This window comes from Cavia porcellus, unplaced genomic scaffold (genome assembly GCF_034190915.1).
Source record: "Cavia porcellus strain 051 isolate PalLab524CR breed Dunkin Hartley unplaced genomic scaffold, mCavPor4.1 scaffold_9, whole genome shotgun sequence".
In the NCBI taxonomy this organism is placed as follows: domain Eukaryota; kingdom Metazoa; phylum Chordata; class Mammalia; order Rodentia; family Caviidae; genus Cavia; species Cavia porcellus.
This window is the reverse complement of record NW_026947492.1, coordinates 39,326,804-39,349,708: the sequence shown is the minus strand read 5'-3', so window position 1 is coordinate 39,349,708 and position 22,905 is coordinate 39,326,804. Positions and strand designations below refer to the sequence as shown.

At 34.8% G+C, this 22,905-nt stretch overlaps 1 protein-coding gene across 5 annotated transcripts; it reads right to left on the bottom strand.

Moving 5' to 3' along the window:
• Positions 1–1,805: 1,805 nt before the first annotated feature.
• On the bottom strand, positions 1,806–22,852 carry Fam76b (family with sequence similarity 76 member B). 5 transcript variants are annotated; one of them, XM_063256207.1, is made up of 10 exons: positions 22,623–22,852; positions 21,008–21,072; positions 20,205–20,259; positions 18,991–19,146; positions 16,944–17,143; positions 13,357–13,404; positions 12,974–13,054; positions 12,207–12,342; positions 8,898–8,999; positions 1,806–4,431 (listed from the first exon to the last, which is right to left on the bottom strand). In XM_063256207.1, exons 1-10 carry the CDS (start codon positions 22,695–22,697, stop codon positions 4,342–4,344), a joined length of 1,008 nt encoding a protein of 335 aa, XP_063112277.1. In that variant the 5' UTR covers positions 22,698–22,852; the 3' UTR covers positions 1,806–4,341. The 5 variants fall into 5 exon arrangements, with proteins under 5 accessions (XP_063112277.1, XP_063112278.1, XP_023422043.1 ...); XM_063256208.1 differs by lacking the exon at positions 22,623–22,852 and adding an exon at positions 21,891–22,600 and having other exon boundaries at positions 1,806–4,682; XM_023566275.2 differs by lacking the exon at positions 22,623–22,852 and adding an exon at positions 21,891–22,599 and having other exon boundaries at positions 12,207–12,339.
• Between the last annotated feature and the right edge of the window lie 53 nt (positions 22,853–22,905).

Here is a 22,905-nt window from a genome sequence, read left to right as displayed (position 1 = left end):
CTGTGGAAATCAGTGTGGAGATTCCTCAGAAAACTAGGATTGGAAGTCCACATAATCCAGCTATTCTCCTTCTGGGTATTTTCCCAGAAAAACTGAAAATGCCATGCCACAGTGATACACATGCACCCATGTTTATAGCAGCACAATTCATAATAGCTAAACCTTGGAAACAAGCAAATGCCCATCAGCTGCAGAATGAATTAAAAAATGTGGTATTTTTATACAATGGATTACTTGGCTACAAAAAAGGATAATCTGGAGGCTTTTGTAGGTAAATGGAGACAACTTGAGGCTATATTCACAAGTGAAATAAATCAAACTCATATTTATAAATATCAGTCTCTCTAGTATAAAAAAATAAAAATCTGAAAGAGTAATAAGATCCAAAATACTTAATACTATAATAATGAAAGGGAAAGAGTGTTCAAAAGGACAGAACTACTGGGTTAGGGGAAAGGGAAAAAGGAAGGAAAAAGTTATTTGTATGTTGGTAAACATATATAAATGTATGCACATCACAGAACAGTTTGTGCTGTCACTGTTTGATCACTTTTGGATCTAGATTTCGTAACCTCAACTAGTTCTGAGATAACAACATATAATATATTGACTAGTATTAATTCCCTACTTTTCTTTTTTGAAATTCTGTATTTCTATTCTTTTTTTTTTGCTTTTTAAAATAAAACAAACAAACAAAACCCAAAATAAAAGATTCAATCAAAAAATGGGCAAGCAAAACAGTTTTCTCGAGCAGTGGTGATCAGCAGCATGTGCACTCACACCAGCATTAAATAAGAGAGAAACATATGGGGCATTTTAAATCATATACCAGTTTCTTGCCAAAGAATTGTTGAGAATTAAGTTTTTTTCACTTACCGTAGGGGTAGCATCACTGAAAATTGATTGTAAACTTGATATATCCAAGTCACTTTTTTGATTATCCTTAATTTCTTAGGTATGTCTGATTATACACATACCCCTGTTAAACTATTATTTGTGCAGTAACTTTGCTACATGCAAAATACTTAAACCAAACTACCATAAATTCTTTTTGGAAAACAGAACACAAAAATCAATCCATACGCCCATTTACTCTTTCTTGATGCTTTGTTAGTTATCTGGTCTTACTTCTTTTCCAAACTCGACAGTGCCTCAGCCCAAATAACATTTAAAATGGGGTTCCAAATAGTCCTTCCATGTTCATACCACAATTCTTCCTAGAATGTCTTCTACTTATTATTCATTAAGCCATTTTTCTCACTTCATGCCTTTTCTTATAGCACTGATTCTCAAATGTAGCAAAAAAATAAGCTTTATGACTACACGGTGGGAAATGAGGAAAACGGGCTTTACAGTAGACTCAATAGAGGTTCTACAAGATATCTATGTCAAAAACTCCTGCAACCTGTGAATAGTAGGGATTCTGCATATGTGATTATGTGAAGAACTGAAGACAGACACAACACTGTCCAAAGGCCCTTATCAGAGGGAATATAGGGAGATTACAAGACCTAAGAGAGAAGACCAGGTGAAGATAGGAAGAGAGCACTGTCAAGATGTTACACTTCTGGCTCTGCAGATGGAAGAACAGTGAGCTCACAGAATTCAAGAACTGCAACTCAGGAATTTGAAAAAATCAAGGTAATAAATTCTCCTTCAGCAACAACAGAAGAAACCAGCCCTCACAACATGTTGATCTCAGTCCACTGATACTAATTTGGGGATTCTGGCCTCCAAAACTGTTAAAGAGAAATAATTTTAAGTATACATTAATTAATCACATTAGGAATAGGAAATAAATGCAATGCTTTTGACAAGATTTTATTGTGAAATATTGGATTTAGAAAAAAAGTACAAAATGTCAATAGTCAGATGTGTACAAGTACAGTATTTCAATAATATGTACACGTGAACAGCTTAACAGGTTCACTGCAGAACGCATATTTAGACCAATACAATCTAAAAAGGACTGCAATATTCACAAGGCTATTAATACATAAATAGCTTGAGTCAAAATGACTCTCACTTTTAAATGCTAATTAACTGTGGAAAACAGGCTAAAAGCACAATACAGCACACCATAAAATCTCTCCTTATAGGTCCACATTTAAAGAGTATCAGCTCATTATGTCAGTACACTATAGATCAGACTGGGATTCAATTACTAGTTTATACAATTGCAAAAATTTTAATTTATAAATAAGGTTATAGAACAAAGAGAGGGTTTTTAATTAGGACTAAATACTGTGAAGCCCCTTAATGATTTTAGTCTTGAAAATTACAAAGCTTTATTTATTAAAACTGATTTTTAATTTTGATGTTAGCTGGAGTTGGGAGGTTTCTTTTGAAGCATCTCCAACAAGGTATAAGAAGTCTGAAAGTTTATTTTAGAACCATAATGACCACTGTGGATTGACAAATGGCTATGAAACCAGAATATAAAACATTACAAATTTTAATGAAAGATAATGCCTATTATTTTGTGAACTTAGCAAATCTTGCAAACATTAAAATCCATGTTAAGGCATTATCTACAATTGCTGAGCAACACTAAATTTAAGATTACTTCATGAAGAGCAATTAAAAATAGCTGGTTTAATTTTTTTCAAATCTTATTGACTCAATCATTTACTGTTACTTGAAAATTATCCTAGATTGTACTGTTCCAAATTGGACAAATATCATTTTATAATGAACAATGAACAACTGTAAGGAAACTCAACTGAAACACGAATCATGTTAATAAGAATTGTTACAATCATTGTGTGGTCTTAAGAAAGCCAAACTTTGTTATGAAATTCATAATCAACATTTGTCTAAAAACATTCAAAATTCATCAATTTAATAAAAAATTTACTTAAAACATTTGTTCACAAATTCCTAAAGGAAAGAACTCTTTCATCCTATACAGTGTATTTAACAATGCCTGAGCTTTCAAAACTGAACTAAAAGTTTAAACTGAAATTAAATAGATCAAATCCATTGCAGACTAAAAACTACTAGATCAGACTATAGTTAGGCAATAACTTCATATAACCTATCTCGCATCATCTTTATATAGAAAAATTTAAAGACTTTGAGACAATTTACTTATACATAGTGCCTGAATCTTAGACTCCAATTTAAGATAAGCATAGATGAGATTATAAAAAGTTACTTAATTTTTTCTAAATTTGCATTAAATTTATAAACTAAGTATGATATACATAAATATTAACTTAGATATCCCCACAAATTATAGGGTATGCAGATTATGACCACTGTAGAAACATTATAAGTTTTAAAGGAATTTTATATTAAAAATATAAAGCAAACCACGTAACTCACAAAATATGAACACGAAGCCATATAACAAAAAATAAAATTACTCTATCAGAATTGATTTACAATTAAATTTTTAGGTAATGATTTCAAAATAATTCAATGCATTCAGTCACCAACAGCTTCCCAGTATCACACAAAAACTAACCACAAAATCATCTAGTCTATATGCATTATCAGTTCTTAATGCAACTTCAAAAACATTACTAGCAACTTTGATTTCTTTTTGAAATAGGCTTCTGTACATAAGCATTTATATACAAACATTAAACATGATTTTAAAACAAACTATGTACAAAAGATCAGCATTCCTATAAATAAAAACATTAGGTGGCAAAAGGCACTTGTAAGTAAAAATCTACAGTAGTTTTGTACAAAACAAAAACACATTTTACCTCAAGATACTGTACAATAAACATTGACTTCTATACTAAAAAATGAAAATGCTTGGTTACTAACTCATGATGATATAACTTCTAAAAATGTATTTACATGTACTCTGGAATTCATTTAATAAAAGCACCATGATTCTCTAAATTTATGAATTCATGTTGATGCAAAGTAAAAATACAATTCCAAAATACCAGTGTTAACCATATTCCTTGTTCAAAACTTTTTGTTCTCCTAATTGAAAACTATTTATCTGAATCTAGCATAGTGTTAAACAAAAACCCCCCAAAAACCCTGCTGCTTTGACTTTTTAATACCATACCTACTCTATTATTGCGTGTTGCATTTTATAAAGAGCACTACTCATGCACTCCTTTACAACTGTTTAATACTATTGCTGGCAAAAAGTTCTTGGATATCAAATAATTAAAAAGTTACTTCAAACCAGTTGAAGTTTTATTTGAATGTTTTACAACTTAAAAAATGCTATATATCAGTTACAAAAGTGAATAGGAAACACATCAATTCATCTGATGTGTAAAAATATTTTTTGCACTACACAGAATGTAAGGGCTTCACAGAATTCTTCCCCCAAATTTACATTATAAGCAGAAACACTTAAATATTTTTTCAAGGAGATGTTAGTATGCTTCCACTTTTGTCAAACTTTTTACCCTTTGACAATGCTGCAACCTGTTTGAGTAGTTCTCTGTTTTTAGCCTGTGAGAGACAAAAATTCAAGATTTAAAGTCTGACATATTGAATCATCCTGAAAAACACTACTTAACATTAATGTTGCTTATTTATGTAACAAAAGATTGCACTGAAAAACTAACAGATCAAATGAGTTAGTGTATTTAAGTTCATCCTTTTCAGGTTATAGATAAGTAGAAAGAAGATTGTAGACTGGTTCATCAGTCCCGTTGGTAAATGTCTATATTAATATAATTGCTGTCTGAAGACACAGTTGGCTACAAAGAAAGTAATAAAATGAATGCACTTAAAGAAGGTTCGAAGTTTAATACAGGAAAAAATACTTGGTCTTTTACTTACAACATGAAAATTATTTAAATAAATTGATTTTTAGTTAATAAAAATTAAAGAATGAATCAAGTGAGATTATTTTCCAGCAAGCTGAATAAAGTCTTTCATTTGATGTTTACCTTCTTGGAGAACAAGTGTAAAACAGATCATTTTTACAAAAATACTCATCACTTTCTCAAAGGCCATCTCTTACTAACAATTTCTTTTACGTATCTATTACTTGCCAGTCATTTGGCACTGTGTTGGTAAGATCTAAGCAGTTTTGTATTACTGGTTTTAATTTCAATAAAGCCTAATTTGTTTGGTTTTTTGCAAAGACTCTAAATTTCATTTTGCCAATGATCTAAACTGAATTTGCACTTCATTATAAAGTATCTCGTCTATCACTGACAAAGATGCAAGTCCTTGATCCAATGTACTACGACAATCACTAGTGTTTAGTAAGGAGGACTGGATAGTAGAAACTTCCAGAGTATTTTCATACTTTGCCTGCCTCTGCCATTCTACATAATCTCCAATCTCTGGAAACTTAACATAATAAGGATCCCTCATATATACAAGTATTTCAATGACACAATTTTGAAGTTTTAAAAGATATCCTCTGGTTAATGTTTTAAAAACATTTTATTTCATAGGTTTTTAAATGTTTTTTAAGACAGATTTTTAACATTAGCACTTCATTTTCTACTCTATATTTAGCCTTTGCATGATAATACTCTATCGTCTATATGCCACATTAAAGGAGTTTAATGAAATATAAACACCTTCTAGCATCTGAACTTCCATTTCCTCACTCTCCCCCAAGTTCTTCCTAATTAAGATCTATGGGCCTTAACCGCAAATACTCTCAGTGCTATGGCTACTTTGTTAATGAAGTCATTTTATGTTTAGTTGCAAGATGAATAGGATTTTGCTCTACTTAATAGTTATTAAGTAACTGAGGTAACAATGAAGTTTCAGTTTCAAACTCAGTATTGACTTCAAACTTTAAAAATCATCAATAGGGATATAAACAACAATTTGAGTAATTCAGAGGGCCAACTGATTGAGATGCTTGGCACAGAAAGTCAAGCAGCACACTCATAATTATTCAGCTTTGTTACTCAGCACAGCAGTCACTGTGGTAATTAAAAATATGTCCATAACTGCCACATCATATTTAATTTAAAACTATAACAGACCCGCCAACCAAAACCTGAAAATTTAAGAAATTAAAATGTCAAAACATAAAGTCATAAAGAACATTAAAAAAGAGTACATCTGTAAATCTGCCTCAAAGAGACCCCTCCAGATCTGTAAGAAGCACTATTTAAATGTTTATACTGATACAATAAATGGCTACAAAGTGAAACTTCATATTATCTTTTCTCAATCAAGAAATTTTTAAAAATTAAAAGCTGTTTTTATATTCCAAGTACAAAATCTCAAATATTAAGTCTTAAAAGCAGTTTTTCCTTTTAATGCTCGGGCAGCAAATTTCCAATCTGGATTTATGTATTTAGTGCCTAGTCATACGATCAACACATTAACTTGTTGGTAAGTTATCTAAGAAAAGCCTTTAAGATAAATAGTGCACCAGTTGTTAAAGGAATACAAATCCACATTTACCTTGAGAGTAATAAATATTCACAATGAGAATGTAACTCCTATGACTTGCTACTAGACGGCTTGCACCACTGGTGGTACATGTATGACTATTTCATTGGTTGACTTTTTATAAATTTTATTAGTAAAAAGATGGATGAAAGTCATTAGACTCATTTGTATTATGAATCTAGCCATGCATTTACCACTGGTGGCGCAAGTTAGCAGAAAAGTGTTAATTTTACAATGTTAACACTTAAATACACATTACAACATTTCATCTTAAAAATTTTTCATTATGCTCCCTGCAAAAGTAAACAAAATTATTTAGAATCATAAGCAAATTACATGTTGCCCTAAAGGAAAGAATATCAGAATTACACAGGTCCTGCTTTAAATCCTGGTTCTGACATTTACTTACTATGTTATCTGGAGTCTATCTTCTCATGTGTAATACAGAAACTTCAGTTCTTTAGAAACAAAAGAACTAATCAAATATGTAAAGCAACCTAAAATAATGACTGGTATACTGTAGGCTTTCAACTGTTAAGTTTCTCCTTTTAGCCACTTACCTACATTAAAAGAACAAAATTTTTATTTGGAAGTCTATGGGGTATTTTGCACATTTGTTTTATTGAGTTTCAGTGCTTAATCCTATGTTTGAAAATTTAAAATATCTTATGAGTTACTACAGCAAGACAAATTATGGAGTTTCTTTATCATATTCCACTTTTAAAAATTAGGAAATAACTACGTTTACTCAGAGTTCACTACAGAATCCCACACTGGCTGCCAAAAGGAGGGGATAAAAAGATGGCATTTAATTATGACACAGTGTTTCTAGAAATAACGTAAAAGGTACAGGGAATGGTATGATTAAAAAGCAAAATAAAAAAAGCCTTTGACTAACCTGAAGTAGTAGGCTCAATGTAGAAAAGGTAAAAACTGAGACAGAAGATAATTTTCTATTTCTTACTAATTTTCTGACCACAGTTTCATTTCGTATAACTCAGTGATGATAAAGAGAAAGCATATGTGAAACAATTTTGAAAATATCCTACTTTTATATAAATATTAGCTACTATGGTATATGAAACTTCAGCTACTAAGAGGAAGCAGGCTTAAGGGTAAAGCAAAAAGAGTTTTTCAGCATTCATGACTAGTTTTAAAAAATTGGTTTTTGAGCAGTGGATAGTACTACGTTAAATCATCCTTAACTCATAGTTACGATGTTATCTCATTCTGGATTTACCTCAGAGCTTTGAATACATCACATTAATTCAGAGATCAGGTGGAAGATTATATTCCAGGCAGTCATTCACTGAAGTTTAATTAGAATATCAAAAAACTAAAAGTAGTACTTGCTAGTGGGTGAAAAACAGAAATTAATATACAAGAGGCCTAATATATGATATAGGCAGTTTCTCAGGACAGAAGGCAGATGGGCATTTAACAAATTACTTAAATGCCTATTATATCCCAGGTTCTATGAGAAGCTCTTCAAATTTTTAATAGTAAAATCAGGTTTAAGACCAGACAATTTGTACTGTGATTTTATCAGCAGGTACCTAAGTCGTATTCAATTTAAGCTACTTGCAAAGATATAAAACCACAACCTGAGACTAGTCAATATTACTGAAAATAGCATTTAAAGCACACAAAAGAACAATAACTAAGAGTGGGTTGGCTGGCTTTCCATCTTTCAAAACTAGTCCTTCATCAAGTCTGAAGTCTGTGCTGACATCATCTGTTCTTTTAAGATTTAAATCTCTGGACTTTTAAAACTGTGTTACTCAAATATTAGTTCTACAAATATAAGAATTCATGCAATACAGAATATGTAATTAATTTAGTGTGATTTCATTTCTAAATTTGCATCATGCAGGTAATAACAAGCTTTAAGAATAATTCACGTTGGATGTTCACCATCCCTGAAGGCCGGACATGATGCTCTACCCTTGTTGCTACTTTGATAGCTCTCCACACTGCATTCTGCATATTTAAACCCTGCTTAATACACTTTGTAATACTCTTGAGGTTGAGAATGGATGACTAGCTGTTACAGTTGTCTGGCACTTTGCAAGTCACAGTACACAGGTTAACTATACTCTTAATTTAAATCACTGCAGACAACATACATTTCCTTCATACAAGACTCCTGAGAATTAGTTTTCAATATTCATCTCATTTTTCATGATCTGGAGACATAAAGGATAAATAATTGCACTAAAGACCCCATTTAACCCTTAGTTCCATGAATATTTTCTCTATTTTTGCTGTTAATGTAATGATCAAGTAAACATATTATAATAGTATCTTTTACTGAAACCCCATTTCAAATTTAGGCATGTTTCTATGGCTAATATACTGAACTGCATTTCAATTCAGATCGATTTCAACAATATTTTTTATTGTCAGGGTCAGGACTAAAAACATAAAAAGAGAAAATGCAACAAATATACATTCAATAGTGATATTCATTCACCCTAAGTCAATGAATGCTATTATCTAAGGACAGCCTTCCTTGACTGTTACTATACATAAATAACATCATTTACCTGAAGCTGTTCCACAGTTTCTTTGTGAGCTTTTTCCATACTGTTCATCTTTGTTCTCAAATTTGACTCCTGGTACTGGAAGTCTGCCTTTAGCTCAGTTAACTAAGATTAAAAGAAAAAGGAGACATATGCACATTGGGTGCGCACACATATAGGTAATTTTTGCCCATGTATACAGACCATTGAAAAATATTCTTTACAATAAACTCGTTCATTGTAAAAATAGAAGATGTTAATAGTAGTTTTATAATTCACCTACAATTTGTCTTATGAAACAATGAGTCTTGTGTACTTCACCAGAACATAATTTTAGTGTTAAGATAAAACCTGACTGGAACCAGGGAAACAGCTCAGTGAACACACCTGTCTGACAAGTGACAGGTCCTGAGTTTGATTCCCAGCACTAACAAAACAAAACAAAAAATAAAAAAAGGTAATACCACTAGCAAAACTTTTGAGAAGTTCTTTTGCTTTTGGATAGTTTGACAACTGGTATACTGAAAGAAAAGCTTAAGGAAAATACTTGACGTACGTAAGTCAAAATATAGTATACGTAAGTCAAAATATAGTATGTGTTGAACAAACGAAATGGTTAAATTGTTTTCAGGTTAACATAACCTTTTCAATAATAAAACTTTCACAAAGGGCAAGTATTTGCAAGTCGTAGTACACAGGTTAACTATACTCATATTTAAATGACTGCAGACAACATACATTTCCTTCATTCAAGATTCCTGAGAATTAGTTTTCAATATTCACCTCGTTTTTCATGATCTGGAGATAAAAAGAATAAATAATTGCACTAAAGACCCCATTTAACCCTTAGTTCCCTGAATACACTCTTTAATTTTTTGCTGTTAATGTAATGATCAAGTAAACATACTCTAGTAGTATCTTTCTCTGAAACCCCATTTCAAATTTAGGCAAGTTTCTACGGCTAATGTACCAAAGTCACCTAAGAGTTGTTTTCTTTATAAACTTTTGTCCAGGATTATACCACCAAGATGCCATTTTTACTTGAGGTAAAAACTAATTTTACTCAAGAACAAAACTAACATAGAATGAGCACAGAAAAGAATTACTATTTTAGACAAACGTAAGAAAAACTCCCCAGTGGTTTCAGGAAGCAAAGTCCACATTATTTTTTTTATAAAAACAAATGACATAAATCATGAAATATCTAACTAAAAATTGTTAAATAATTTCATTATCAGAACCATACAGAAGCAGCTTCAGGTTATTTTTAAATGTTATGTGGGTTTAAAAAATTTATATATTTATATATTTTTCTTCATAATTACCCAGTACCTAGTAAAGTGAAGGATGCATAACTTCAACAAGTCAGTGTCTTATATTCAAAACAAGACACTTTGGACAGATTCAAAGATTAACTAATTTTTATACAAGAATTCCTTTTCTGAAATGCCAATTCACACTGATCAACTAAGATAATTGTTCTACTTACTACACTATGAGTTGCTTTCAGACTATCACCTTCTGGAAGACACACATCTATCTGTTTTTATCGTCATGCTTTACACCGTGCTTGACTTTTGAAGTCCCAATAACTGTATACGAAATATATTCAGGAAAACAATTTGGTTGTCTGCGATGTACAAGAAAAAGTTAAAAATGTGCAGCTCTTTTAGATTTATAATTATTTTCCTTATAACTCTGCTAATTTCAAACCCCATTGTGTTTTGGTTGTTTTATTTTGGTTTTTTGTCTTTTGAGACCCAGTTTCACTATGCAGTTCAGGCTGTCCTTGAACTTGCTGAGATTCTCCTGCCTTAGTTTTCCATGTGCTGGAATTATAGGTATGCACCACCAAGCCCAGCCCCGCATTGGTGTTCTGTGTTTTTCTTTTGAAGAGGTATACCAACTGCAGAAAATTTCAGATACTTTCAAAACTACAGACTAGTCACAGGAAAAAAATAACTAGTCAGTAAACATAATTTATTGATATTTGGTTTCTGAATCACTGCTCTTTTGCTGAAACTTGGCATCTTAATCAACTATTTTCAAGATTAATGTAGACACAATTTGGTTGTCTCTAAAATTCTGTGCAGAGTATATTTCTATAAAATCTCAATCTTAAAAAAAAGCATTATCAATCAAAAAGAACTACAAGAAAGAGATATCCATAACTATCCTAGTTTTATCTTACATATCAATTTGAATTTTCATCCACTGAATTTACTTAAGGTATATGTGCTAAAATTTTAGTTCACTAACCATTAAAGTGTCAGAGACCATAACACAAAAGTTGTTGAACAGTAGACATAAAAGCCAACTTGGTACTACAATAGCTGCTCAGAGATAAATGATTCACATGTCTATTTATGATCATGTTTTAAACATAATTTTAAAAAGTATGTTTTTAATATTCTCTTGCTACATGAGGTATTTAACATAGATCAACCTAAACTGTCTGGGACCATAAAACAAGCACAAAAATAGGTTCTACCCTCAAAGATGACAAAAAGTTTATTAATAGCACCAATGAGCATTTATGCATCTCAGGAGCTCTAATATAATTTGCATGCTCATTTAATTATCAGAACCCTGCAAAGTAGTTTTGATGTTATTTTTAAAATAAGAAAACTAGGACTTAAAAGAAATGAAAGCATTCAGTTGAAGGTCATACAGAAAGGGTTAGAACTGTGCTTGGAAGCTGAGTATGGCAGAGTGACTTCAAAACTCTTGCCTCTAGCTCAACGCCTACTTGCTATTATATCATTCTGATTTCATAAGAAAATCTTAGATGTGTTTGTACTTCTATTAGTATTACTCTTTTCACTAAATAGACAACATATAGGATATTTCTCTTTACTTAACTGAGAAACTGAGTCCCACTAACTAAATGATCCTAAACACCTATGTGCTACTCATTACTAATGACTACTATTCAAAAAGTTACCAGACTACTTCTTGTCAGTTATTTGACTTGAAGTGATACATGTATTAGGACTATATTCAACTACTTTTTTAAATGACAAGAATTTAGACAACGTTTCACTTTTATCTCATTTACAAACATATTAAATCTTTTTTAAAATTGCATGCTGGCTAAAAACTAACGTTCAAAAATTATTACTACTCTATTAGCTCTATTATTCTAGGAAACAAAAATTTTCAAAAAGAATTTTTACTTATCTGTTAGATGACTGATTCTAATATGGGCTTTTAAAATTTATCTCATAAGAATCATATATAACAAACATAACCAAATTTTTAAAAGAAAAGTTGTTTTATCAAGCAAGAGTCAAAATGTAAATCTTATCAGGCTTCAGTGAACCATGTTCTTACCTTTTTATCTTTTTCTAAAATGGTCTGGTCTCTTTGCTGTAAGAGACGCTTAAGTGACATCACTTCTTCTTTCAGTTGACTTATAAGGACAAAATTGTCTGTTCCCCCACTATCTGCTGACTGATTTATAGAGCTACTAAAAAGAAAAAAAAAAGTAAAACATAGTTAAGTGAAGTAGAAGGAAAATTAGCAGGTGTTCAAATTGCATAAAGTAAGACAATTCCACAAACATCCTTAAGGCTAATGCAAAAAAATATGTACCTGACAGAAATGGATGCAACTGGCAAATTACCTTACTAATGGCACACATTACATACACCTGCAGAAATATAATTCAGTATTAGCTTTTAGGGGGTCAATACTTCTAGTGTAAAGCAATAGGCAGCCAATTTGTACAGTAACATCAGCAAACTTTTGGCTAATGAACTAAAACAAAGTCATACTCATATTTTAAATCTAAAAACATTTTCTAAGCAGGTCAATCAAAAATTACAATCAGATCTGTGTTTTTCTGAAGAACAATTAAGATAATGTTCTCTATTCAGATGTTTCCTTTTTGCATACCCAAATTTATTCCCCAACTAGAACAACATACTTTAGTGCCACTTTCTTATTGCCAAAATTAAGTTAAAATGTTAACTTTTCTAGATGACTCAAAGAAGTCAATGTACAGATAACATATTTCTATGCTCTTATCAGATAACTGGCAAACAATCATAGCTGCAACTAAGTTTAATTTTTGCAAACACTAAGGAATTCATTTTTACCTATCTCCATTAGATGGCTTAGATTCCAATTTAGGCTTTTTCTTTGGAGTTTCATTCTGAATTGCTGCAGAGGATTTATGGCTGAAATCAAACATTAATAATAAGAATAATTAGAGTAAAAAAGGCAGAGGCACCAAATTTTAAGTTTTCTTCCCCTAAAACAGTACTGAGTATCACTAAAAATTTTTTAAAGCCTATGTAACAAAGTTAAAGTAATATCACAATTTTAGGAATATATTTCAAAGGGCCAGGGATTTAGCCCAACAGCACAGTGCCTGCCTGGCAAACACGAGGTCCTGAGTTTGATTTCCGGTACCCATCCCCAACAAAAAAAAAGAGAAAAAATGCATTTCAAAAACTTTAGAAAATGTTAATGTATTTACCTCTGTTTCCACAGTCCCTGCTCTTGTTCTGGACTTAGATTGCTGATTCTGAAAAACATAAACAACATCTGATACTAACATGTGTTTAAACTTTTTTTATTGTCTTTTTAAGACAGGAACCGGTTCATTCAATTAGGCAGTTTGGACTGGCCTTGAATTCAGCTTTGTAGCCCAGGCTAGCCTCAAACTTGCCGCTTCAACTTCCTAAGTGTGAGATTAGAGGCATGTGCCCCCACACCCAGCCACCAATGTGTACATCATACATCTGTATTTTATAAAATGTTTTCTCCATGAAAATTATGTTAGAAATAAAATTGTATAAATCATATTCAGAGACAAAGTTTTCAGTTAAGCTAACATACTGAATAAATTCTAATCAAATTACTAGCCAACTTAAATTCTTTAGAACAGGTACTACAATGAGAGGGACCGACTTTTTTTTTCCTTAAAAATCTCTGTAATTCAACTTAATATCACACCACGGGTTGAGGTATATGAGCATAAATCTATAAAAACAGAGTTCCATAATCATCAAATCTAGGACTCACTGTACTTCAGCTGTCTTTACTATTTCATATAGGAAATGTGTATCTTTAAGGCTAACATTTTGAGGCTAGAGGTGCAGTAGAACGGCTGCCTTGCATTAGCCAGACCCCAGGCCTGATCCCCAGTATGGCTAACAAAGTGAATAACTAAATGTTTTTAAAAAATAAAGATTTATCCTGTAATCCTTAATCAAGGCTTTTTCTTTCAGTTGCTCAGAATTGTGTGGCAAGCTGGTTGAAGACTATCTTAATTTTTCAGATTCTTTTATAGTTGCCTACAAATCCTCTCCAAAGTACTGACTCTTCAGTCAATACTCTGAGGAAATCATACTGCAAATACTGGGAAAATTAATAACCATTTAATACTTTTTTATGAACCCTATGTTTCTTCCTGTTGTACCTGCTCTTCAATAAATCACTCCCTAACCCCTACCTTATCACTCAATATCTCATCTGTAAAATGGTTATTATGTATCTAGTCACATAAAATTTACTACTCCCTAGTTATGATAAGTGTTTTAAAGGGAAAAGTAAAAAAATAGACAAGAATCAGCTGTAAACAAACACAAAGGTGAAATACCTGTAATTCCACCAACCTAGTTATTTTTTATCATGGCAATGAGTGGTAAACTCCACTGAGGAATTTGTTTCTTTCATAATTTCATTACAGTGTGAGCATTAGCAAGTCACATAATCACACATGAAATAGCAGCACTAAGCAGAAATATGTTAATAATCAGTAAAAAGAAACATTTGGAATTCTCACCCTAATTTCCCCAAAGTCAAATGACCTTCGTGCCACTCCCTGCCATCATCACCATGCCCTGCCCACCAAGCACCACCTACTATAGTACCTATGTTCCTCATCTTTGTTCTAATCCACTCAATTTAAGATAGATGCCTACACAGCTGGGCCTGACAGCACATGCCTCCAACCTCAGCACTCTGGAGGCTAAGGCAGGATGATTACAGTGAGTTCGAGGCCAGCCTGGGCTACATAGCTAGTTCAGGTTGGCCTCACCTATCTAGTGAGACCTTGTCAAAAAATGACAAAATCCTACATATAAACTGGTTGTTCAAAAATGGTCACAACTGGCCATCTGTAGCTTCAGGTTCTCCATCCGAGGACTCAACCAACTGGAGATGGAGAAATGAAGTCAGGTTCACGATGGGGGTTGTTATGGTTTAAATATGAAGTGTTTCCCAAAGAATCACGCAATGAGGAGTTGATCTACAATGCAGAAACATTTAGAGGCACACTTAGAGACAGAAGTATGAAGAGGTGACTTGATCACAACAGCACTGACCTCACCAATGGTCCAACCCACTGATGAATTCAGAGCTGAATGGGCTATTGGGAACCAGATGGAGGAAGGTCACTGGGGCTTCCCTTAAAAGGTGTATCTTGTCCCTGGTCTCTTTGCCCTCTGCCACTTTCCTTCTCTTTCTGCTTCCTGGCTGCCATAAGGTAAGCAATCTTCCTTGCCATGGTATTTCTCCCTTGCAATGGGCCTAAAAACAATGGGGCCAGACAAACGTGTTCTGAAACTTCTGAAACCCTGAACCAAAATAAATCTTTCCTCTGTTGTTTCCTAAGTATTTTATCACAGCAACAAGAAGCTAACACAGATGTCACACTGAAGGAATGGATTTTCTTTATTCCCTAAATAATACTGCAAAACAACTATTTATACAGCATTTATACTGTACTGCCAAATAACAAAGAGATGATACAAGAATGGATAATCACAGGTCATACGCAAATACTATGCCATTTTATATAGATCACTGTAGACGAGTCAAACATAACTGACTCAGTAACCCTAAGAAACAGTTACTGTCATGTAGTACTAACCTTACAAACATAGTAACTATGTTGTTTTACAGCATGCTATAGCAAATTTATCTACAAAGGATGGGAAAAAGAGGCAATTTTGGCGGTCTTTTAAGGTTAGGTCTGGCAACCAGGAGTGGGGGCACACACCTGTAATCTCAGTACTGAGGAGGCTGAGGCAGGAGGATCCCTGCAAGGTTGAGGCTAGCCTCAGTTACACAGTGAGTTCACAAGGTAAGCCTGAACTGCATAGTGAGACCCTGTTTCAAACAACAACAACAACAACAAAAGAACTAAACCAAAGGCCTGGAACATACCATTCCGGTATGCAATTAGTCATTTTTTTTCCTTAAAAAGGAGCAAAAACAAGAAAAATTTATGTTCCTTTGGTCCTTAAGATAATCTGATAAAAGGCTCTAAGATTTCTTCAAATGCCAGGTTATAATCACTGTCCTTGGCCCTGCAGTCTACCACTGTCATACCTAGAAACCCCACAACAGTAAAAGTGACAATATAAAATAAAATCTTCATCAGCTTAACAAGGGCTTGTCAATCTTATTAGAACTATTATGTGTTGCAAAATATCCTAAACATCCATTGACTATTTAAACAGTGTTCTTGTCTTTTAAAAAATAATGAATTATCACTAGTTACAAACAGTATTGCTTACACTTTGAGAACCTCTAAGAATGCTTCTAAGCAGGTGGGGATGGATGTAGCTCACTTTTACTGTGAGCAAAGTCCTGGGTAAAATCCACATAAGAAAAAAAAAGAAAAAAGAAAAACAAGAAGAGAAAGAAAAAAAGCTTCTGTTACATTACAAACGATAAAGCTACAATGCGTTCTGCATGAGAGACTGTATACTTTTCAGTTACTGGTGTAAATATGCAAAAATGAAGACATTTTTAATAACTGAAATCACTGAAGTGTTATCTGATACACTTCTATTTTTGACTTTTACTTATAACCATTTTACAAATTTATTCCATAAATGTTCTATAATTGTAATATACAGCTAAATAATCTGGATGTATAGTTGTAAATACTTCATAAAGTATGGAGGCAGTCTAGACTCAAGAAATTTACCAAAGATCATGTAAACAAGTCTAGCACCCCGTCAACATCTGCAAATAAACACCAGTATAAACACTGATATAGCATTAAAATGCCAGAAAGCGTTTTAGAAGATGTCATTTTGAAGTACTTACTTGTGATGGCTACTGCTGTGACGATGGTGATGATGGTGATGGTGGTGATGATGTTTTGAATGATGCTGGTCTTTTTCAGTAAGAGATGATGAAGAAGAATTTGAATGTGAAGATCCCAGGCTCTTCCTTTGTTCTTTTGTCTTCTGTAAAACTCTCTTATATGACAAAGTACAGAGCCAGCATAATAACTTTCCATCAACCTTTTAAGAAAATATTTGTATTAAATTAAGCATATGTGTAAGCTGGCTATAAGCGAAATCAAGTAAAACAATGTTCAACTTCCAATTACACTGTACATACACATGCAAAAATTAGTGAATGCATGCATTCAAAATTTTTGCAAAATCAAAGTAAAATTTACACTTTTCTGAAACTTGGGAAAATGCTTGTTTAAAGGATTATAAAATTGGTGAGGCTGATTGATGTACTTCCATTAGTTTTGAGGCATTTTTAATTTGAAGAGAAACAAGTTACCTTTATTCTTAAAAAATAAGCACAAATAACTAATACACTTTCACGCAATCTAGCCTGAATTCTATTTCTGTGTTAATTATCAAAATTTTCCACAACAGTAAGTATTGTGAATTTACAGAGAAACAAGAAAGCTTAAATAATATATACAATTGATTCTCATTATTTCCAGACTGCCTGTTTGCTAAAAGGTATCTGTAACCCAAAATACATATTTGAAATACATTTGCAGTTATTTACACACAGATAAGAGTTATGAAAACTTTGTGTCACCAGATAGCATACATTTCTGCTGAGGCAAGGTGATTACACTTCCTTGCTTTAGCTCTTATACTGCAAACAACTGTCCTTTTCCTGACATTTGGTACTGTGTTTTTCAGGCTTTTATGCTTTGTGTCAGTGATTCTGATATGCTTGAGATGGTCATAAGGGACAGTGTTGAAATGTTGTGTAGCACTCCTAAGCTCAAAAAGGCTGTGATGTGCCTTACAAAAAAAAAAAAAAAAAAAACACGTGTTAGACAAGCTTTGTGCAGGCATCACTAATACTGATAGTCATGAGTTCAATTAATAATACAAGGCATCATTAAACAAAAACACAAAATAAATTATGCACTTGTCAACTAACATAGGCAAGAATTTAATTTTATATTTCCACAGGAGCCATAGCTCAGTAATAGCCAATTTAGGGTTTCTGGCCACTTCACAGAACACAAATTACTGCAAATAACGAGAATCAATTGTATGTAAATCAGGGGGAGAGGAAAAAGACTTCTTTCCAAATTAAGACAAAAGCTACAAAAAATAAAATAGGGTTTTTGTCTTCTGTTCGTTCAGACAAGAATTGCTGGAGGGACATGTCTTACAACTAAGGTACATACATTGCTGTGTGGGGACCTGAGGGAGCCCTTCAAAGAGACAGTCATCCTCCAAATCAACTGAAACTGATAGACAACAGGAGGCCTGTGTGAATGCTCATCAGCAGAGGAATGCCACATGCATAAACAAACTTATTAGGTCACTGTGGGTAGAGAAAAACAAACAATGGTTTCAAATATGAACCCATATCAAAAGGCAGAAGATTAACTTTGAATTTAATGTGATAATGTGTCATCAGATGTTGTTGCTATCAGCAACTTCAAGTGACCAGCACATGGGCGTTTAGGTGAAAAGATTTACTTAATTAAATCCTCTTGACCCACTGGGACAACCAAATAGTGCAGGAACAGTCACAGAATAACCTTTCTTTTTTCTTCTTTCATTTTGAGATATGGCTTCGTTATGTTGCTCAGGCTGGTCTTTAACTACTGGGCTCTACCAATCCTTATGCCTCAGCCTCCCAAGTAAATGGGGTGGTAAGGGTGCAACTGGCTTGAATAATTTTAAAAATACATTAATGCAATTGATCAACAAATTTGATATATAATGCAAAGGAAAAAAATTCACTTTTCCTATCTTGTAATCTAATAATCTGCTTTCAGGCATCCAAAGAACAGATCAATTCTCAAGTGTATTAAGTATAGTTTTTAACCTGTTTGGTATTAACTTCCAGATGTCATAATATGAACAAAACATACCTTCCTTCTTCCTTCCTCTTTCCGATCAAAAGCACATTGTTGCTTGCACTGTTCACAGGTCTGAGGTGGCCCATACTTTTTTTCTGAATTTGTGCAACGCTGACATTTGGTACCAATAAACGCTGCAATTATGTTACAGTATTGACAAGGTTTGGGCTGAAAAATAGTTACATATTTTTTTTTTTGAGACACTTGAAATAAATATTTGCTGCACAAAGTATATCCAATGTTACAGAAACTTTGGGGATGAAGGAAACTAGTCGGTAAAAAGTTTGTTTTCTGCCAAGTATGTTACCTCGACAATGACATTCATATCTCCACTGATTCAAGTAATACTGAGTCATGAAACTACTACTCTTCTATTTAAAAACAATCATAAGATACATACTCTATTTGCAAGGCATGTAACACAATACATAAGTTTACTCAAAATGTGCTCAAAGAATGAAAATAAAGATACTATATGCTTCAAGAGAAAAGTCTCACGTATTCAGAATTTGAATGTAGTAAGCTTTTAATTTAACATCCTGGTTAACACAATTACAAAATCATTTATTCAAACAGTAATTTTTAACTATAGATGACACAAAAATAGATACTATTGTTTTCTATTTCAAAAAGTGGCATAAGCACATTCAATATAAATTACGGGGAGTATCCCTGGATTTTCTCAGTCAGTCAAAAAAAATTCAGGATAGTATACACCACTAAGATCAGCACTTTGAACAGTGATAAATAACACCAACTACTAATTTGTGCTAGGATACTGTCCTAAGTTTTGTGAAAAATACCTGAATTATGCAGCCATTTAAAAATAACTTTTAAGAGTACAAAGGCTGAGCATGCAAATAAGTGGGTTCTCTACAATACTGAGTTTGCTTTATTTGAATCTTTAACAGTGAAATTCAATGGACAGTACTTAAAAGACGGACACAATCTGGCAATTTTTAAATGTTGTCACCTCATCAGACTTGTTTACAGAAATTTTATTTCATGAAATTTCTTTTTTTTTTTTTTGGTCTTTTTCCTTTTTATCAGTACCAGGGATCAAACTCAGGACTGCCTGCTTGCAAGGCAGGCGCTTATGCCACTGAGCTAAATCCCCAGCCCCCATGAAATACACAACAACATGGCATGACATATTTTTTTATAAGCTTGGTGAAAAACATTAACCGACCAGTAATAATAATAGTAAGTGAAAACATAAGACTTACTGTCCCAAACTGCTTCACATTTTGAGCACACTTCTTACAAATTGTATTAGTTTTGCTGAAAAAAAAAGTACACAGATATGATCACATTTCTGTAGCTTTCTGGCATAACTGGGACAATGTTAAACAAAAGTAAATGGATAAGTCAACGATTCATACTGCTTTAAAACTTATTCTACCTGAGAGCAAGTACTTTTTAAAAAATGTGAATATAAGGATATTTTTAGGTTTTACGTAAATTTCTTTAGTTAACAAAGCAAAAAGAAACTTTACGTCTTGTCTCCAGTCCCAAAATCTTCACACGTGCCATTATTAAAGTACAGGATTACATGTCAGTGCCAACTTAACCTTCACGAATACATTTTCTATTTGTCTTCCTAAGTTAATTTCTTCTGTGTTCCAAAGAGAACCCACCTGTTTAAAAGGTTCCACTGTTCTCTCACTGCTAACAAGTTACAGTGGCAGTTGGAAGGCAGCTGGTAACCCTACTAATCCCTCCTCAGGCCCATTTACATTTTACCTTTTTTAAACAGATGAACAGTAATTGTTTATATTTGCAGTTTTGCAAGTAAGGCTTTACACTTTCTGCTCATTAATTTACCCTTCATTTCCTCATATGTAAACTTCAGTTTAGTTGTAAAATAACACCCACTTTGGTTTTGGCCAATACTCTCACAGTCTACGTTTATGACTTAAAATCTTACAAGCTAAATCATTTTTTAAAAAACCTTCAAAATACAAGAATAACACTCAATTCCTTACATATAATTTGTTTTTTACAGTCAGAAACTGTTCATTATACAAACCTCTCTTGTTGAAATTCTGATCTGCAGTAAGTACATTTTACAATAGGATGTGCAATCCGACATTCCTGTAATAAGAGAATACATTAGTCAGTACCTCAGAGTCCCAAATCTCATTTTGTCGCAGAAAATTATTACCCTATCTAGCCAAATGTCTAAAACATCAGAAAGACCTGTCCCCAATGTTAACAACTGCATGACTTATCATATAAATGGCCAAACACAACATAATCCCTTAGGGAAGGTATATGTGTCTTTGTCTTTATTAGACGTAGAAAGTATGTTACAGATAAATTAAGAAAGCTGTCAGAACTGATTTCAAGGGGTGGTTAAATGTGAAACTACTTATTTTGCACCGTTGCTCACAGACAGCATCCTGGCTTTAATGGGATGGGAGGAGCTCCAAATCATAGAGCATTCTGTTCCCAAACCAGTCGCTTCGCTTTCCTGGACAGGGAAGGATGCCATCAGCTTTGCGGCTTCGGGTTCCTAGCAAGAAAGTGCAAAAACCGTCCCCTGCCTCCTGGTGGAAGGAGAGGACAGATCCGGCAGAAAACTTGAGATGAAAATATCTCCACCTCAGGTCTCTGTGGCACAGACAGGTGTCTGCCTCCTCCAGCCCCACCCGAGACCCTCGGAAGCCGATGGGGCCCGGGTACACTTCTGGGTGGTCTGGGAAAGGGCAGGATGCTGGCTTTCCCTCATGCGTTTTTCCCACCTGATGCCCAGGCTCTGGGAAAAGGAAGTCTGGGGTGAGGGATGGGGGAAACTGGGGCTCCAGACTCCCAAATCCCCAAGGCGAAGGCGACAGGCAGGGTGCAGGGCAGCGGCCACCCAGCCCCTCGGCATACGGCAGAGGAACCCCGCCCGCCCGGCGCCCACGGACCTTGCAGAGCTGCTGGCCCTGGGAGAGCTCCTCGAAGGGATAGCGCTGGGTACACTTGGTGCAAGCATACAGGGCCGAGGCCGCCATCCTGCTCCTCAGTCTCCTCCTCCACCGCCGCCCGCGCCAAGGCGGAGCCCTACGGCGAACTCAGGCGCCGCCGCCGCCCGGGCCGCGGGCTCCTCCTCCACCCCCTCCCCCTGCCCTGCGCCCACCTGGGCCTCGCAACAAGAGCGCAAGGTCCCGCGGTCGCCACCGTCTCCCTCCGCCTACACTTCCGCCCCAGCCCACCCACTGACGCCGTCCCAGCCGCTCCCGCTTAGGCCCCGTAGCGGCGGAGGGAGACGGAGTGGGCAGTTCGCTGCGGTTTAACTGCGCGGCCGCGGATCCGCTTCCTTCTTGGCCTTGCTTCTCCAGTCCTGATTGGTTGCGGCGGGCTCTGCGTCAGCCTGCTGCCCCGCCCAAACCCTAGCCGGGTGACGCAGAGCGCCCACAAAGGAAGCCAGGCGCCGGCCAATGACAGCCCAACGCTCCCAGCGCGCGAACTCCGCTTCAAACCTGCCCCGCCCACGGCCGCGGCCCATGTTAGTTCAGCCGCCAGTCCCAGGTTGAAGTGAGAGCGCCTTGACTCAGTTGGGCGTGTGTTCGCGAAGGTTGCGCTCTAACTTCTTTGACTTCCACTGGGTCCAAGTCTTTAAGCACCTCCTAGTCTTATCTGTTATTGCAGTACTTCACCTGGAGAGGCGTCTCCGAGTCAAACTCACGCTCTCTGGCGTTTAATCCAAGGGAATTGATGGGGTATTTGAACATTCCATTCGCTGTTAGTCTGCTTCAGTCTTTCGACTCAGTTGCCATTAGCGATAGCACCACCCCTAGCCCATACTTTCTCCTCCAGGTCAACACTGCAAAATTCATTCACCTAAAGACTCGTAGAGTTCCCATCGCGCAGGCGCGGCCGCGCTCTACCTTGTGACGTCACTGGGGAAGAGGTGGGATTTCTCCTACCACACGGAGACGT

Excerpts from the sequence above, each read along its gene's own strand:
- Fam76b (XM_003472648.5), bottom strand. The coding sequence starts at position 21,977 with ATGGCGGCCTCGGCCCTGTATGCTTGCACCAAGTGTACCCAGCGCTAT. Across the intron at positions 12,343-12,973 it reads AAGCCATCTAATGGAGATAG|TAGCTCTATAAATCAGTCAG; the intron begins GTAAAAATGAAT and ends TTTTCTTTTTAG. Across the intron at positions 4,432-8,897 it reads AAACTGTGGAACAGCTTCAG|GCTAAAAACAGAGAACTACT; the intron begins GTAAATGATGTT and ends TGTCTCTCACAG.